Source organism: Pelodiscus sinensis, chromosome 2 (assembly GCF_049634645.1).
Source record: "Pelodiscus sinensis isolate JC-2024 chromosome 2, ASM4963464v1, whole genome shotgun sequence".
NCBI classification, from domain to species: Eukaryota; Metazoa; Chordata; order Testudines; family Trionychidae; genus Pelodiscus; species Pelodiscus sinensis.
The window spans coordinates 254,264,115-254,283,475 of NC_134712.1; the positions used below are offsets into that span (position 1 = coordinate 254,264,115).

The following is a 19,361-nucleotide window of genomic DNA, read 5'->3' on the forward strand; positions in this document are numbered from 1 at the left end:
GGCCTGCTGTTTCTGTGGAAGAGGTGAAACATCCTTGATAGATTTAAAACCAAATGACCATTCGTCTCAGCCACCTTTTCTCTCTGTCTTCTGTCTCCACTGGTGGTTGGCCTTTCTGCTCCAACGCCAGATGAAGTAAACCTCTGCAAAGCAAGTAGGAATGCAGATTTAGCGACTCATTTTCAAAGGTCACTCAGTCGTTTATTAATAAGCATTAGCCACATCCTCTCCTCTTTCCTTTCCCCCAAATGGGCAGGTATAACAGTGACAGTACCAGGGATGCAAACAGCTTACTTAGTGCACTAGAATCAGTGGATACTTTGTTGAAGGTGGAATGACTTGTTCTGGAGGATTAATTTAGAGCTCTGGATGGGAGGCTCCATGCTTTGCCAGAAACCTCTGGTGGGAAGGGGTTTAATACTTGAAGACACTTTGTAGGCCTAGTGTCAACTCACAACAGATGACTTGCATTGCAAGCATCCATAAGGAAGCCTCAATATTTCCTAGCCTATAAGAACGGCCAGACTGAGTCAGACTAAAGGTCCATCTAGCCCAGTGTCCTGTCTGCTGACAGTGGCCAGTGCCAGGTTCCCCAGAGGGAGTTAACAGAACGGAATAATCACACGATCCCTCCCCTGTCAGCCATTCCCAGCCTCTGACAAACAGAAGCAAGAGACACCATCCCTACCCATCCAGGCTAATAGTCGTTGATGGACCTAACCTCCATGAATCTATCTAGTTCTTTTTTGAACCCTGTTAAAGTTCTGGTCTTCACAACATCCTCTGACAAGGAGTTCCACAGGTTGACTGTGTGCTGCATGAAGAAAAACTTCCTTTTGTTTGTTTTAAACCTGCTACCTATTCATTTCATTTGGTGACCCCTAGTTCTCATGTTATGGGAACAAGTACATAACTTTTCCTCATTCACTTTCTCCACACCTATCCATCATGCTTTTATCTAGTTTCTTTTTGAACCCTGTTAAAGTCCTGGTCTTCACAACATCCTCTGGCAAGGAGTTCCACAGGTTGACAGTGCGCTGCATGAAGAAAAACTTCCTTTTGTTTCTTTTAAACCTGCTACCAATTCTTTTCATTTGGTGACCCCCCATTCCAGTTCCTGTTAGAGGGGTTAGTTAGTTGGTTGGCTGCCAATTAAACGGGAGCCAGTCAAGCTGGGTTCTTCCTCTCTCACACCACCAGTAAGAAAGGTTCTGAAGAGAAACAGGCCACACCGCCATTTTCTGTTCAGTGGGTTCAGCGTCTACACCATATGGAAGATCGACGCTGCTGAGATCGAGATTCGGCGTTCGATTTAGCGGATCTAGTATAGACCCGCTAAATCAAATGCTGAGGGCAGCCCCCGTAGGCATTCAGTCCTCCTCTTTTTGTGAGGAGTAAGGGAAGATGAAAAGAGCCTCCAGCTCTGTGGATGCAATTAAAGATATGCCAGCTCCGGCTACGCCATTAACATAGCTGGAGTTGTGCATCTTAATTCGACTTTTCACTGTAGTGTAGACCAGGACTAACCAACTGGATCTTAGCAAGCCAGTCTGATGATGCCAAAGAAGGAACAGAATCCCGCCTGTTCTGCAAATTGTGTTGGCTCTTACCCATTGCACGGGAGTAAAAGTAATGCCTTTTTGAAGGCCTGAGTGTATATAGATGCACCCTTGAATACAGGAAACATGTCTGTTGACTAAGACAGATTTTTTTCCATCACCACTTTCCAAAGTACAGGTTGAACCTCTCTCGTCCAGGACTCTCTGATCCGGCAACATCCGCGGTTCGGCAGGACCACAGATGTTGCTAGGCCCGAGAGCCCAGCCACAGAGGTCGAGAGAGGCTGGGAGCGGAGGTGGCAGGTGGCAGCTTGCAGGGGCAGTAACCTCGGGGCATGGAACCCCAGGTTCAGCTGCCATCCCGCGAGGGGTCAGGTCAGGGAGCAGAGACCTGGGAGTGGCTGGAGGCAGCAGAGCCAGGCAGGTGGGCCAAAGGAGGTCAGGCCTCTGGATTTTCCTGGAACCCTGGAAAAGCCCTGATGTCTGACCTCCCCAGTCTGGCAAATTCCCTTATTCGGGGCCACTCCAGGACCTGGCAGATTTAACTTGCAGCTCTTCCTTCAACTATAGTTCATGAGATTTCTTGGGAGCAAATTACCCCCCACCACCCCCATCTGTCTGCTAAAGCATTTCTCACCCTTTCCTCTGAAGTGACTGCAGCTGGCCACTGCCAGAGGTAAGAAATTGTCTAGCTGGACCATGCATCCAATCCAGGCTGGCACAAGCTATCTTCCTAGGGCTGGATACGGGCTTACCTAGGTCGTACACTGACCGCCTAAAGAGCGATTCCTATGAAGTTAGCTCCAGGGGAAAGAGGCTGGTTTGGCCCAACGGACTAGGAGCAATAATTCGGGGCCCAGCCCTGCAAGGAATGAATTGCTCTGTAGCAGGCGGTTAACATAAGAACATAAGAACGGCCGCACTGGGTCAGGCCAAAGGTCCATCTAGCCCAGTAGCCTGTCTACCGACAGTGATCAGCACCCGGTGCCCCAGAGAGGGTGGACCGAAGACAATGATCAAGCGATTTGTCTCCTGCCATCTCTCTCCAGACTCTGACAAACAGAGGCCAAGAACACCATTTTATCCCCTGGCTAATAGCCTTTTATGGACCTAACCTCCATGAAATTATCTAGCTTCTCTTTAAACTCTATTATAGTCCTAGCCTTCACAGCCTCCTCTGGCAAGGAGTTCCACAGGTTGACTACACGCTGTGTGAAGAAGAACTTTCTGGTATTAGTTTTAAACCTGATACCCATTAATTTCATTTGGTGTCCTCTAGTTCTTCTATTATGGGAACTAATAAGTAACTTTTCTTTATCTTCCCTCTCCACACTACTCATGATTTTATAGACCTCTATTATATCCCCCCTCAGTCTCCTCTTTTCTAAACTGAAAAGTCCCAGTCGCTTTAACCTTTCCTCATATGGGACCCGTTTCAAACCCCTAATCATTTTAGTTGCCCTTTTCTGGACCCTTTCCAAGGCCAAAATATCTTTTTTGAGGTGAGGAGACCACATCTGTATACAGATGTGGGTGTACGATAGTTTTATACAGGGGCAGTAAGATATTCTGGGTCTTATTTTCTATCCCTTTCCTAATAATTCCTAGCATCCTGTTTGCCTTTTTGACCGCCGCTGCACACTGTGTGGAAGTTTTCAGAGAACTGTCCACGATAACTCTAAGATCTCTTTCCTGATTTGTCGTAGCCAAATTAGCCCCTATCATACTGTACGTATAGTCGGGGTTATTTTTCCCGATGTGCATTACTTTACACTTATCCACATTAAATTTCATTGCATAGAAGCCAAGTGCACGCTGGACTTACTGGTAAAACTCCCATATTTTCTTGGCGTAGAACTTGACCTCCTCTTGGGCCATGTTCAGCAGGTGCTTGTTTGCCCCAATCCCAGAGTAGGTCGCCTGGAAAGCTAACGTCAGGGCCTTCAGCAGCTTCCCTAGCGGGTGCAGGGAAGACTCAAAAGCCTGCAAGACAGCGAGGAAAGTTCCGCAAGAGGTCAGGGCAGGATGGCAAGGGGGAGTGCTCCCGCCGGATGGGCAGGAGAGGACCTGCAAAACCAAGCCACAGATTAGCCAGTGACAGTCCAGCCTGCAGACAATGAGCCGGTGGCACGTGGTCCAGAGCCAGGGGAATCCCAGAGGGACGTGGCCTCCTTGTGGATGAAGAACCACCCAGCTCAGAGTTTAGACTGCAGGCTTCTTGCGCCAGAGCGTGTCCACGCGGCAAAAGTGCGTCGGAAAAGCGAATTGTTTTTGCACAAGAGAGTGACCAGTCGGCATGGCCACCAGGGCACCTGTGCATCTTTTGCACAAAAAAACCCCCCTGTAGGTGGAGCTACGTAGTGAGAGGGACTTCCTGCTCAGGAGTCTCTAGATACTACTCCAGTCAGGGCTGGGTTTACAGCCTCCCCCTCAGCTCTCAGTTTGCAGGGACTGAGCCGCCAGCTGGCTGAATGCCACCCGAAGGGGAGGAAAAGCCACCGAGTGATCGTGAGCCACTTGACCGTGTCGGGACCTGACAGAGCGGCCACCACAGGACCCAACTGTCACTTCGTCCTTCCATCCGCATCCATTCTGATTCGGGCCCTGACTTACGTGGCACTAGCTGAGGCCCACATTGTGGAGCCGTTTGCTGGGCTGGTGCCCTGATTTGGGTGTTTCCCAGGGTGGGTGCCATGTGTTTGTTTGGGGAGGCGCCCGGCACATGTCTGGTTCCAGGCCCTGGCGTTGGGAGTGGTACCTTTTGTAAATAATGCTGGAGCGACTCCAGACCCTGGTGCTGAACTAGTTCTTTGAGGACATCGCCTATCTTCCCAGAGATGTCCTCGGGCCCCCTGCGAGGAAGGAAAACAAAGGCAAAGGTGAAGGAGGAGTTGTTTTTTCCACCTCTTGGGCCTAACGGCCATCCCTTCCGCATTGTATAATTGTTTGTTACTCTTCTGAGCCGGAAACTCTTTCCAGAGTAGGACCAAGTTCCTAAGGCAGAGAAGAGCCAACCTTTCCCTTGCTGGCCTATCTCATTGACTCTCTCCCCAGATTCCTTCATGTACATGAAGCTATTTTCCCCCTTTCCTGAAGCCTGAAGTATAGTTTATTGGCTAAGCCATTCTTAGGGAGGGGCTTAAACCAGCCAATGAGGTAGTGGGATCCCTCCCAATTGCATATCAAGCAAGCTATACAACACTTGACTAGCTGAATCCCTCAAGTTCTCTTCCCCCCCATAATCACCATTGCGTTTGGTGAACACTGGCATTGAAAAACTTAAAAAACAACAAATAGTCTTGCAGCACCTTAGGGTATGTCTAGACTGCATCTCTCTGTCGGCAGAGGGTTAGTCTCTAAGGGTATGTCTAGACTGCATCTCTCTGTCGGCAGAGGGTTAGTCTCTAAGGGTATGTCTAGACTGCATCTCTCTGTCAGCAGAGGGTTAGTCTCTAAGGGTATGTCTAGACTGCATCTCTCTGTCGGCAGAGGGATGCAGATTAGGCAGGTCGACATTGTAAATGAGGCAGGGATTTAAATATCCTGTGCCTAATTTGCATAAAAATGGCCACCGCGTTTTGTGGACTCAGCACTTTGTTGGCAAAAAGGGCAGTCTAGAGGGGGATCTGTCGAGAAAGAGTCTTTTTTCGACAGGTTCCTTATGCCTCCTGCAAGGAGGTTTACAGGATCTGTCAAAAAAGGCTTTCTTTCTCAACAGATGCCCCTCCAGACTGCCGCTTTTTGCCGACAAAGTGCTGAGTCCACAAAACACGGCGGCCTTTTTTATGCAAATTAGGCGTGGGATATTTAAATCCCTGCCTCATTTGCAATGTCAATCTGCCTAATCTGCATCCCTCTGCCGACAGAGGGATGCAGTCTAGACATACCCTTGGAGACTAACCAAACATGTAGAGGGTGTCATGAGGTTTCGTGGGCACAACCCACTTCTTCAGATGACTGGCATTATTAAAGGTATGGTTTTGAAATAAATAGGGGATGGAGCGGGAAGAGAAGGGAAAGCAATAGGCATTTTGAGTCTCCATGCTACATGAAGGTGATAGAGAAGTTGCAAATTGTTCTTAAATACCCATTGTTTGGAGAGGAAGGCACTAGCATTGCACTATATCAGCTGCCTGGTAATCCTGAGGAATTCTCAGGTTCTAGTTTCCTGGAACACACTTGCCTCATCCAGGCAATGCCGCTCCCGGACAGAGTCCGGGAGTGATCGGACAACCCGAGGCCACTAGCCCTTGGCACAGCTGCTCCCTGCTGCTGCGGAACACGCCCGTTTTCACCTTTCGCAGAAGAGGTACTCCTGCGACTTCCGCAGCTCCTTGCTGGTCTGTATGTGGAACCCCGTGAAGGACTCCTCCGTTTCTTCTTTGCAACCCAAATGGATGAATTCCAGGAACTGGTCGTAGATCCCCGGCCATCTCTTCTCCACCGGGAAGTCATCAAGACCCAACTGACTGCTTCAAAAAGATGAAGTTAGGTCTGACTCCTACACTTTTCTCCCATCCCACAAACAGCCCCTTCGAGCCCTCTCACCAGCACATTTTCCCCAGCCATGAGCACAGGAGATAGGCAATTTAGGCACATCCGAGGGGATATAACAAGGAACACCAGGATGAAGTTCGGCAGTGGTCAACTTCGATTTATTCTGCTGGAAATGAGATTTGACCAAGGAGCCCCAAAGAGCAACCCGTGGATTATTCGCAGCCCAGGGTGGACTAGTCATGCGTGGTTGGCTCTCCTTCCTGCAACGTGCTTCTTCTGCCTATAGAGAAGCTCTTTACTTAAGAGTCAGGAAGCAGCAGGTACCAGAACCAAGGCAGCTAGCTCTGCTGGTAGCAGCTACTGCATTAGCAGAGGAAAGAGGAACAACTCTCTTGGAGTGAAGGCGCCAGCCACAAGGGGAAGGGAATCATCCCGGGGAGAAGGAAGTGATGTAGCCAGGCTACAGAGCCAGGAATTCATCTCAGGGCAAATTTGGCGGCATGCAACTTCTGCCTTAATTCATGGGGTGTTTCAAGAGAGGTCAGCTTGGGAGTCACAGGGCTGAGACAGACCCAGGACTTCTCTGCTGCAGTGTGCCTCACCCAGCTACCTAGGCTCCTCTCCACTGGGTTACAGTGGCTACGGACGGGCATCCCCAGAGGAGAGGGAAGGTTGTGGACATTTCACACCCCTCCTCAGAGAGCTTGGCGCCTGGCAACCTTGCAACAGATTTGGTGCTGGAGACATCTAACCATTGGGTTCACGTCAGAATTATTATTCATAGAATCCTAGAATCCCAGGGCTGGAAGAGACCTCAGGAGTCATAGACTCCAGCCTCCTGCTCAAAACAGGACCAACCCCAACTCAATCATCCCAGCCAGGGCTTGGTCAAGCTGGGGCATCAAAACCTCTAGGAATGGAGATTCCACCCCCTCCCTAGGGAACCCATCCCAGTGCTTCTCCACCCTCCTCGGGAAATAGATTTTCTTAATTTCCTACCTAGACCTCCCCCAATGTTGCCTGCTTCCTGCATAGGAAAATAGAGTTTGTACCACCCAATGAGATCCCACCTACACACATCTGTCAGTACACTGCAAGCATGACAATCAAGAATGGGCTGGTGATGGGTCAAATATTTAACCCCCTTCTCTCTTTTTTGTAAATCATAGAGATGTAGGGGTGGGAGGGACCTCGAGACCTCAGCGACCCCACCTTCCCACACGGCAGCAAGACTAAGTATATCTAGGTCATCTCTGCCAGGTGTTTCACATGTTCTTAGAGGCCTTCGGTGAGCGTGCTTAATGGTTTTCAGGCATCTAAAAAGGTGTCACAAGGAGGAGGGAGAAAAATTGTTCTTCCTGGCTTCTGAGGATAGGACAAGAAGCAATGGGCTTAAACTGCAGCAAGGGAGGTTGAGGTTGGACATTAGGAAAAACTTCCTACCTGTCAGGGATGTTAAACACTGGAATAAATTGCCCAGGGAGGTTGTGGAATCCCCATCCCTGGAGATATTCAAGAGTAGGTTAGATAAATGTTTATCGGGATGGTCTAGTCCAGTGGTTCTCAACCGTGGGCCATATGGCTCTCCAGGGGCCATGCCCTACCTCAAGGGGGATTATTAGGTAAATTATGTACCTTTTTTTCCAACTAACAGCGGCTATGAGGGGGGCCACAGAGGTAAACGAGGCTCAGAAGGGGGCCATGAGCAAAAAAAAAAAAAAAAAGGTTGAGAAACAGTGGTTTAGACAGTCCTGAGTCCTGCCATGAGGGCAGGGGACTGGACTTAATGACCTATTGAAGTCCCTTTCCATTCTAGTGTTCTGTGATTCTATGAATTCTTCTAGGTAGCCCCTTTTCCTAAGTGAGAAACTGCACCTCCGAAAAAGCCTCGTGGAAAGGATGCTCTTGTGCGTATGGCTCTGAACTGGACTCAGAAGTCGTGGCTCTTCCTCAGACTCCATAGCGGCTCAATGAATCTGCCCATCAGAGCCTCATCTGTAAAAACGGGGGAGATCTGGCTTTCTCCCTGGGCCACCCATGCTTCTTTAGACCCCTCTTTATGGGGCAGGAGCTGTCTTGTTATTTCGATGTACAGCGCCTTGCACTGTGGGAACGCACTAGGTGCTAGTACAGGGGAGGGCAAGATTCGGCCCGTGAGCCGGAGCCGGCTTGCCAAGTCATTTGATTTAGCCCGCAGCCGCCCTGCCACGCCCTCAGGGGAGTGCGCCAAGTCATTTGCTGTTGAAAGTGGCTGGTGGCTCCCTCCCTCTGCCAGGAGCACGTGGCATCTAGAAGGAACCACCAGCCATTTTGAACGGCAAATGACTTTGTGCACACCCCTTTCCCCGCTCCCGGGTCTCAACTGGCCTGGGAACCACCGCTTCCACCTGAGACCCCGCCCCTTCCACATGAGACCCCGCCCCTTCCACATGAGACCCCGCCCTTTCTGGGGCAGAGCCAGTCTATGACAGTTACCCACAATTCATGAAGTGGCCCACCCTGCAGAAATTATGGCCCACCCCTGTGCTAGTGGACTACAAACCATGGCCCTCTGAGCGATTTACTGCCACTCACACTTTGGTTATCGAGTCCTCCTGCTTGTCACTGGATGTGTTCAGGGTTCCCTGGGTCTGAAGCCCTTGGCCAGATTTGTTACTGAAGGTGCCCTCCAGGGTGAAGCCGTTGGAAAAGGTCAGCTTTCCCTGAAACACAGAAGAAGGGCTTCATCTACCAAGTCCTCAGTTGGCAGGAGGTCGGAGAAGGGTCCAATCCCACGTTCAAGAAGCTCACAAGCAGAAAGCCTGCCGAAGAAGGTTCTTTCCACCACACGGGCCATATGTGAGAAGCGGTCTCAATGCGGGAGAACTTCGAGGACGGGAGATCTCGGGACCCAAGAGGCAGACGTCCACTTGAGTCCCGTGACACTGCCCACACGGATAGGGTTTGAGATGTGGGACTCCAGCTACAAATGCACGGTAAGGGTCTCATACGACAAGGAGGGCCAGGGTGAGTCCTTGTTTCTGTGCCATGAAGTCCTCAGCCTCAGGAGAAGACTCCGTCTCCAAGCTGGGGTGAATGCACAGTCTGGGCATCTAATCCCTGTCTAGCATCCCCCATGTCATGCCAGCAGGCTTGGCCTCATCGGTGCAGTGAGGTGAGTGGAAGGAGACGCCTACTCGACGAGCTGGGAGGTTGAACGAGCTCAGAAGCTAAGTCGTTCAATGTCGCCAGACCTGCTTGGGCCTACGCCCTGTTGGAAACCCAGCACCGACCTTTTCAAACCCAGCATTAATGTGAGTGGTGCATAGGGCTGCGGATGGGGGGAGGAGGTAGCTGCTCTGGAGCCCAACAATTTAAAAGGGCCCAGGACCCCCATCACCCCTGCCGCCACCTCAGCAGCTGGCGCGCTGGGCCCTTTAAATCCTCACTGGAACCCCCAATGCCATGAGCCCTGCAGCCCCAGTGGCGCTGAAGAGTCAGCAGGGGGAGGCTAACTACCAGCCCCTCCCCTTCCACCTGAGGCCACACCTCTTCTACCTGAGGCCCCGCCCTTCCACCGAAGTCCCACCCCTTCCACCTAAGGCCCCGCCCCTTCTGAAGTGCTTGGAGCTGGCTCTCCCAGAACCTGGCAAAGTCTCTTCTCAGCCCTGGAGGTAGAGGTGTCTCAGTGCTTGAGTCAAACCGAGGCCAACTAGGAACTAGGGATGTGAACAACTTGTCAAGTAGTTGACTATCCGCTAAGTAAATGCTTCTCTGATGGTCAACACACTAGTTGACTAATTATTTCCCCTCCACTTGCTGTGTCTATTGTATTTGCATATATATATGCATGTATATGCAACCACACTTAAATTGCAGCCCTCGGTATGTGCAGTGAGCATCATTGTGGCCCCCAGGGCTTCTAAAGTTGAATAGCCCTGATCTACAGCTTTAGGGGGGAGCCAGCTGACTTATAGCCCAAGTGATAGAGGCTCCTATACAAAGCACTAGAGGTCCCAGGTTCGGTTCTACGTGTCGGCACTACAGTTACAGCATTTCCAGTGTGATTTGTGTTTAAAAAAAAAATCCCAAAGGGACTGTAACTATTCAGTAGGACAATGGCCTGAACTTTGAGGGACTGCCTTCTTGAAAAAGTTAGAAGGACCACAGCGGTGTTGAGATAGGCAGGCGCCTCACCTTGCCGACAAACGTTAGATCCCTCGTGAAGCTGCCTTCGTAAACAGAGTCATCTTCTAAGAGGAGAATCCCAGAACCCTAGTGATTTAAGAACAGAGAGTGGAGAATGAGACACATTGGCTCCTATGAAGGATTGCACTTTATCCAACACATGGGTACACTGACACATCCCAGCGTGTTCTCACTGTTCCCTCAACCCCTAGACAAGGGAGTCCATGTTCTACTGGCTAAGAAAGTATCCACGGAGAGTTATTTACTCACCACCATTTTATCTGCATGAAATGTTCTTTGGTAGCACATGCCAGACTGGGTGACCACAATGCCTTGTCCATGTCTGTGGTCATCTTGCCACATCCCAATGTACCTCTCCCCTCTGGAACAGAAGATAGGAGGCGCTCAAACACCACTCCTGGAGAACTTGGCACACGATCATTGAGAACTAATGAGCCAACTTGACAGCGGGTGATAGAAGGGGCTAGTGTAACCCACACACCTGCCGGATGGGGTGCTCTGTCCTGTGAAGTGGCCGTGAGACCACTCACAGAGAGAGAGAGCATGAGTCTGTTCTATGCCTGAGCGGGGAGCCAGCTGGCTTTTAGCTCCAGCTGGAGAGGCTCATGCATAGAGGTCCCAGGTTCAGTTCTGCCCCTCGGCGTTACACTTGCTTATGCCCCATGTGAGAGTTTGCTCTTTCTACTGTTGGCAGCTTTGGAAAGACACTGGGCAGGTGTGCACACAGCCCTGTGGAAGTGTCTGAATGAGAGATAAATGGAGCCAGATGGGAAAGGCAGGCCAGGTAGTTCAGGTCACCCACCAACCAGGTCTCTGCAACTCACACGGCCAAGGAGATCAGACCTTTTCTACATTTAATGACAGGTTTCCGAGTGGTCCCCTAGTCCAGTGGTCCCCAACCTCCTGGGGCTTCCGGGCGCCCAGAGGCTGGGCCACTCACACGCTGCGTACCCGGGGACGGAGCCGCGCACAGGTCCAGGGGCGGGGCCACCCATATGCCCCACTCCAGGGGCCGGCGCTTCTCCTGTGCCGCACACCCAGGGGTCGGGCTGCTCATATGCCGCGTGCCCGGGGCCAGAACAGCCCATGCACCGCATGCCCGGGGCCAACGCCATGTGCCCAGGAGCCAGCAGTACCCATGAGCCTGGGGCCGGTGCCACTCTTGTGCCGCGTGCCCAGGGGCAGGGACGCTCATACGCCGCGTGCCCGGGGCTGGCACAGCCCATGCACTGCACACCTGGGGGCAGGGCCGCCCATTTGCCGTGCGCCCGGGGCCGGCCCCAATCACTCGGCGAGCGCACAGAAATGGCCCACTGGGTGCCATGGTGCCCGCGGGCACCGCGTTGGGGAACAATGCAAAGTCTGTTAAGAGGCCACTGGCCTCCTTGGTCTTTCTACACTTGCTGTTACACTGATGGCTGATGCCTGAACTAACTCCACGGGTGAAAGTCTCCAACCTGCAGCCTACACCACGGAAGCCATTATTTACAGTGGTGGTGTTTTCCCCTCTATCAAGCCTCCCCGGCAGCAAAGGAAAGCTAAAATTATAGCACAGCTAAGGCGATGCAGCCAATGGGGTTGTCTGTCTTCCAGGCTTCTCCCCAGCTGTCCCATGGTTCAGTGGAGAGCAAGGCAAAAGGAAGGGTTATTTACGGGTCAAGGTCATTATCTTGATATCCCCACCAGGTTAACCACACCCAGCCTGGAGCCAACGTAGGAACTTCTAGCAAGCTCTGCAACCCAAAGAGGATGATCTGCTCTGAATGAGGCGGCTCTAAGACTTGTGCTTTGGTAGGAAGGCAGCAGGGACCATCCTTAACTTGGAGGAAGTGTTGATTGGATAGTGATCGCGGCCTAGACAATGCCCTCTGAACGACTCTCCTAGAGACTAGGCCTGAGAGTCCCATTTGCAAGCGGAACGAGAGGATGCCTGCTTGCGAGTCCGTGGTTGACTGAGGGACCGGACCTAGTCCAGCAAGCTCAAGCTGTCCACTCATGGCAAGTCCTCCAGTTCTGGTGACATGCTGAAAATTTCCTACTTCAACACGTGTCACTTTTACAGGAAATGTTTGCAAAGCCAGAGAGATTTTCCGGTGATCCAAGTTTGAAGTTCAGTCTATTTACTATCAGAGGGGCATGCATCTGACGAAGTGGGTCTTTGCCCACAAAAGCTTATGCTCCTACACTTCAGTTAGTCTATAAGGTGCCACAGGACTCCTCGTCGCTTTAGTCTATTTACTGTTGATTTACCAATGTGGCTTTCCAATGCTCTGTGACACTACATCAATAAAGGCATGTCTACACTAGGAAATTATTTTGAAATAGCTAAATTTGAAATAATAACTCCCAAAATAACAAAATTGAAATAGCGTGTCCCTACTATGGGGGAGTTTGAAATGAGTCCGAGGCAGGCTCTGTTATTGTGAATGTGCTACCTCAACTTAGAGCCCCAGAAGCACAGGGGACTAATTACTTTGAATGACTCTGAGGAGTCGTTATTTTGAAATAGCAGCGGAGCGTCCACATGACTGCTATTTCGAAATATCCATTTTGAAATAAGCGTTATTCCTGGAGGAAAGCGGGAGTACAGATTTCAAAATAACTAGCTGGTTATTTCAAAATATCGGGCTAGGGTGTGTGGATACTCCACTTCTTTGTTCAAAATAAGGGGAGGAGGTTATTTTGAAATAACTCCCTAGGGTAGACCAGAGCCAACGGACTTAACAGTCAGCTAGCAGTTGGATAGAGATATACATAAAATTGCTATGTATATAGATACAGTTCCTTTTGCTGGAAAAGTCATCAATGCAAGGAGACCTCATCCATCCAACTCTTTCTACACCCATCCTATGTGCACACCTGGCAGAACGTTTGCTGGCCCCAAAGTCATTGCAACTTAGATGCTGCTATTGCCATGCACTGCAAGAGAATTTGCTACAGGAGTGACTCATCAGTATTCCCCTTATAAGATATTCTGGCCTCATTACAATGTTCCAAGACAATCATGTGGTCATCAGACCTACATCAATATCAGGCCACCTCAAGTGTTACAATTCAAGGCTGCACTTTGATGGAATCATTGAACTGCAAGCGCAGTTCCATTAAAATCGAATCCCCTTGCTGCTAGCTTATGTCAATTTTCATTTCGGGAAAAAAACCCACAAGGAGACAGCTGGCACGCTAGGTTCCACTTCGGCATTTTCAAAGGAAGTGTTGCCAATTTTTGGCTTTGAAAAAAATGTGTTTGGAAAATTAGTTTTCCAATAAAAATAAGGTCCAACTAAAAATGGAGCATGACGATCGATCCAAAATGACGGGTTTATTTTTTTCCGGCCTGGAGAATTCCAAAGTGCTGGGGGATTGTTCCAAATTGTAATGAACCCAGTTTTAAAATCCTTTGGGAAACTATTTCCAATCCTCTGCCCCGCTCAAGATGGTCACAAACTTTTCATCGACGTTGGCCCCTGTCATAACCATGAGGGATGGCTAGCAGCCTGGGGGTTAAGGGGTTAACTATGTCCCTATACCTAGCCAGGTATCTGCTCAGCCATTAGAAATGCAGATAGGGATTTCAAACTGAGACAAAGGAATTTTTGAATTTTTTCCTCCTTTGTCTCTGAACCAGTTTGCTCTCTAGATACTGAGGGAGACAGAAGACATGTCTCCCTCCAAGAAAAAGACTCTTCATAATGTGTAAGCAGGGTAAAGTCTAGATAAATCTGTCAGGTTTTATTGTTTTCTGGTTTGGGATTTTGGATCTGATGTCTGTGCTGTTAGAAATGGGGTTTCCTCTCTTTTGCAACTAAGATTTGGCTCTGGGGGAATCCTCCATGAGTATATTAATTTGTGGCTCTTACCATCTAGCTGTTCCAACTACGCTTGTAAACAGGGTATTGTTCTAATAATAAAAGTTCTTTTTCTTTTTTTTAATTAACCTGGTATTGGTTCATTTCTGTGTCCAGGAAACTCTGTCTGTGGGATCCGCATGCCTCTGACGAGGGGACAGCAATCACAGACTGCAACTTGCATTTTCTCTTTTCTTTTCAAGCTCTTTGGAGAAAAGACCTTGGGGTTCCCTGGGGTTGGTTTCAAGTGTCTGCCCATTTGTGGGTTCAAAAGCACTTGATGGTGGCAGCAGATTCCCCAAAATCTGGGTATTAGGATTTGGGGGGGAGTTTTTATACCAAAGCCTGTAGAGGTCCGGTTTTGGGGTACGTTTGCCAGTTCCCCACTTCTTCATTCATCGTGCCAGAGTGGGGATTAGCCTTGACAGCCCCTCTCAAAGTCAAGTCGAAAATGCGTCCGGGTGAGGACAGCTGAGAACCCACTTGGTGTGAACGTTGACTGAGCACCCTCCTGTAACGTTACCTGTCCTTGTCGTCCCAGACGCCATACCCGCTCTTCTTGTCACCGTCCCACTGCCCGGTATACTTAAACGGCTGCTCCGAGGAAGGGTTTTCCAGGATACCAAAACCCTGACGCAGATTATCACTGAAGTATCCTTTGTAAACCATCTCATTGCCGTACCTAGAGAGAGATTGGATAGCGCCATTTTTAAGACAGTCCAACGGGAACTACCACCCATTCCTTTTGCCGTGGCTCATCTGCCAGGACACTGCAGTCTTCTGACACTAAGTGAGGGCAACTTTGGGGCAAGCGTCCCCCCATATCATGCTTCTACCCTGTCCTATGAGACACCACTTATAAAGGCAAGAGTACATGGGGCTAGACAACCATTACCCCAGATCTGAGCCTTGAACTTGGACCTTCCTCTAAGCCTGGGTGGGCAATCCTTTGCCAGGGGCTACTGCAGAAATTTTTGAAGTGGCCCTGGGCCGCTCCGGAAGGGGTGGGGCCTCAAGCAGAAGGGGCGGGGCCAGGATACTGCCCTGCTTCCTCACCCATAGACCATTATTGATCTGAGGGTAGAGGAGCGCATGAAGTCTTTGCTCCCCCCCCAGAGGATACCCCTATGCGCCCATGCCCCTGGAGGTGGGAGGAGACTTTGTGCACTCCCCCTGCTACTCCCAGGACAATCAGGGCTGTTTCTAAGCACCTTGCATGCCTTGCAGGATGGGGGCAGGGTGGAGGAAACTTTGCTCGCTCCCCCTGCCCCCAGGCCAATCAGGGTTTGGAGGCGGGGGAGTGCGCAAAATCTCCTCCCACCCTGCCAGGAGCTTCTAAGTGCCCTATGCTCCTGGCAGGGCAGAGGAAATTTCATGTGCTTCTCCCCTGCCCCCAGACACTAATTAGCCTGGGGGCAGGGGAGTGGCAGGGCTTCTGCAGGCTGGATCAACTCTTCTAAGCAGTCCTTGACCGCTCCTTGGAGACAGCCAACAAGGGTACCCACTTTTGTTATATTGACCTGGAACGGGGATTGAAACCCACCTTGTGTCACACCGGCTCTCACCAACTAGGCAGATGGTAATAACAGCCAGCATTCAAAGATCTTGTGTGTGGGCCAGCCTGGCTCACTTCATCAGATTAGCAACTACCCTTTCTCCAGAAGCAGCAAGCACTTTGCTGCTTCTGATGTATTCGGCCAGCTGAGCAGTGTGCTCTATGGAGAAACTCCTTGTTGACTCCTGGAAACCTCTGGCACACTAAAGACTGATTTGATTGCCCTGTTTAGCCTCCATAACAAGAGTAGAATCACAGAATGATAGAATCATAAAATCATAAAACGGGAAGGGATCTTGAGAGGTCATCGAGTCCAGTCCCCTGCCCTCACGGCAGAACCCAATTCTGTCTAGACCATCCCTGATAGACATTTATCTAACCTGCTCTTAAATATCTCCTGAGATGGAGATTCCATAACCTTCCTGGGCAATTTATTCCCGTGTTCCATGACCCTGACAGGTAGGAACTTTTCCCTAATATCCAGCCTCAACCTCCCTTGCTGCAGTTTAAGCCCATTGCTTCTTGTTCTGTCCTCAGAGGTCAAGAACAATTTTTCTCTCCTCTCCCTGTAACACCCTTTGAGATACTTGAAAACCGCTCCCATGTCCCCTCTCAGTCTTGTCTTTTCTAAACGAAACAAGCCCAGTTCCTTTAGTCTTCCCTCATAACTCATGTATTCTAGACCTTGAATCATTTTTGTTGACCTTCTCCAATTTCTCCACATCTTTCTTGAAATGTGGTGCCCAGAACTGGACACAAGACTCCAACTGAGGCCTAAACAGTGCAGAGTAGAGCGGAAGAATGACTTCTCGTGTCTTGTTCACAACATTCCTGTGAATGCATCCCAGAATCATGTTTGCTTTTTTTGCAACAGTGTCACACTGTTGACTCATATTCAACTTGTGGTCCACTTTGACCCCTAGATCCCTTTCTGCCGTACTCCTTCCTAGACAGTCGCTTCCCACTCTGTCTGTGTGAAGTATTAGAAGTCTTTACAGGACACTCTGCACAGTCATATGATAGGTCTCAGGCAGACTGGAAACCAGATCCAAGAGCAGGCTGCTCTGACAACGGCTATGTTGACTTTCGCTCTTTACGTTCTGGGGCCTGGTGTTGTGGGCAGAGTAAATGTTCCTTTGCCTCTCGGGAGGAAAGGACTGGAATTGCCTTTAGCAGAACAAACTAGCCCTTCTTTCCCAAGGTGCAGGTACACCTCGAGCCCCCGGAGCGCACCAGACCAAACAAGGACAGAAGACTCCTGGGGCATCATTCTCATGGAGGAATGAGGCCCGCACACAGCTTCGGTGAGGCGACATGGCGTAGGAGAGATGGAGGGCAAGATGCCACGATTGTTAGGAGCATGGAGCTGTGTTTCAGGGCTATAGGAACAGTAAATTCCTTTTCAGGAGTGGGCTTTAGCCCTGGCAGGCTGCCGGACACTTTATTTACCCGCAGATCCACGCCGCTTGCCACGGGAAGCATTGAGAGCTGGGCCCCATTTCCCTCAGCTTTCACTGGCTGTCGACGGTGAACCGCAGCCTACGGAGTGGCAAGCGGCCCATGTCTGTGGTAAATAAAGCATCCAGCGGCCCCTCCAGCCCAACCCCAGCCAACTGCGTCCTGCCCACAGGCCACTTAGTGCCCCTCGTGTTCTGAGGCCTGCCCTGCCCAACGGGTCCACAGTGGTTGGCTCTTCCGTAACCAAGAAAGGAGCCGCCACCCGCCACACAGCCGGGAGTTGGCGCTGCCCAGAGGCTGGGCTCGGAGCGTTACTTACTCACAGATGCCGTAGCCTCGCCTCCGGCCTTCCCACCAGTGGCATTTGTAGCAGTCGTACTTGTCCTCGGAGGCGAGCGGGATGAGGCAGATGCCAAAGCTGGGGGGCAGACAGGGAGACGTCAACGCGCGAGCGAGAACAAAGGCCTCAGGAGACTTTTAAACCGGTGGCCCCGTTCGTCACCCCTAATCTACGCGCACGCAGTGGCCGCGCCAACGGACTGACACCAGGGACGAGCCGGCTTCCGGTCGGCTGCCGCGGCACCAGGCATCTCCCCCTCGCTTCACCTCGGGTGTGCGAGGGGAAGGCGAATGCCCCCCCACACGTAGTCACGAAGCTGTAGTCTGTGGTATTATCTGGTCCACGAGGCAACACATGCCCAGCAACAGAATCCACTGGCTCAGCCTCACACCATAACTGCAGGGCTGTCGCTAGGGGAGTGTGCTTGTCCCGACCAGTTTGGGGATGACATTGCCCAGGGACCACCTCAGCCTGCCCCAGAGGGGTGCTCTAAGCTGGGGCGCTCTGCGCTCCAAAGGACTCACTGCTGCCTGAGCCAAAGGGCTAGCTCCTGCCAGCCAGTTGCTGTGGCGGGGGGCCGTCTGTCCTCTTTCACAGAGGACGGGCCTGGTTTTTGCTACCCTGGTTTTTGCCCTGGGCCCCTCCACCCTGACTCCTGAACCCACCACATCCCCCTGCCCTGGGCCCCTCCACCCTGACTCCGGTACCCCATATCCCCCTGCCCTGGCCCCCTCCACCCTGCCCCCCAGTACCCCTATTCCCCTGCCCTGGGCCCCTCCACCCTGCCCCCCAGTACCCCTATTCCCCTGCCCTGGACCCCTCCACCCCCAGCCCTGACTCCTGATCCCCCCACATTGCCCTGCTCTGGACCCCCCCCCCATGTCCCAAATGCACCTGTCCTCTATTCCTGAGGTACCTCGATGGCCACCCTAACTCTTATTCTTTTGCCACCAGCCACCTCACATGCAGTTCTGGGCTATCATCACAGCCTTTGCTGTACCTGGAGAGCACTGAGCAGCTGAAACGTGGCAGCGCTCAGGAGCCCAAAGGGACTGGAGGGAAGGGCTTTTCTCGTATTCTGCCATTCAGCCATGACGGGCTAGAACTAGGGATTCAAACACCTGCGCAGGGAGTTGGATTCAAGGCATGACCATTGTTCCCCTTGCCCTGTGGACTGTGGCCACGGCTCCATGTTTCTCTACCTAGGCCTGGGTGTGACAGGGTGTGCATACCTCACACTGGGCCAGGAGGGCTTAATACCCTGTGGGTGGAGGAAGTCCCGCCCCCAACCTCACTGGGCATGCTCCAAGGGCTGGAGCAATATAAAAAGGAGCCGCTCAGCTCAGTCTGGGCTGGACACCGGGGGAGAAGGACCTTATGTGAGAGCTCCAGCAATACCCCAGCCAGAGAACCAGATGTTGGGAGCCAGAAACGCAGGAGACTGCCTCGAACTGCCAGCCCCAGGGAGAGGCTGTTGCTGTGGGACCGGAGGACCCAGAGAACATGTGGAACGTCCCTGTACTAGATCAGATAGGAAGTGACCCTGTGCACAAGTGGTATCTCCCACCCCAGTGAGCTCAGTGTGTTACCGCCGGATTCCCCACTGCATGAGTGGTGGAGCCCTCTGCATCAGGGCCCGGTGGAGTAGGATGGGCCTGGGCCCCCCTACTTGGGCAGTTGCCCCAAAGAAACAATTGACTCTAACCATTAGGCTGTGCTGCCCTGAACTGTGGGCTAGCCTTATTGACTCTAGCCCTTAGGCTGTGCTGCCCTGAATCCCAGGGATGTGTTATAGACTGTGGCCACTGGGCTGCACTGCCTCGGGACGAGGTGTGTTTGCCATGCGATGCTAGGCAAAACCCACCTCCTGCTTTAGGGTTCCTGTGTCGCTGTCCCTTTAACAGCCAGCTCCCCAGACG

General features: G+C 51.4%; 1 protein-coding gene across 8 annotated transcripts in view; it reads right to left on the reverse strand.

The window, feature by feature from the left end:
• The window catches only part of ALS2CL (ALS2 C-terminal like), an 82,412-nt gene that overhangs the window by 11,984 nt on the left and 51,067 nt on the right, over positions 1-19,361 (reverse strand). For all 8 annotated transcript variants that reach the window (XM_075922969.1, XM_075922971.1, XM_075922970.1 and 5 more), the window contains 9 exons: positions 17,422-17,520; positions 14,613-14,771; positions 10,494-10,605; positions 10,233-10,310; positions 8,631-8,758; positions 5,855-6,028; positions 4,318-4,411; positions 3,385-3,542; positions 75-143 (listed from right to left, as the gene is read on the reverse strand). In XM_075922969.1, coding sequence (XP_075779084.1) covers positions 75-143; positions 3,385-3,542; positions 4,318-4,411; positions 5,855-6,028; positions 8,631-8,758; positions 10,233-10,310; positions 10,494-10,605; positions 14,613-14,771; positions 17,422-17,520 — 1,071 coding nt within the window. The remainder of the gene's footprint in view (positions 1-74; positions 144-3,384; positions 3,543-4,317; positions 4,412-5,854; positions 6,029-8,630; positions 8,759-10,232; positions 10,311-10,493; positions 10,606-14,612; positions 14,772-17,421; positions 17,521-19,361) is intronic.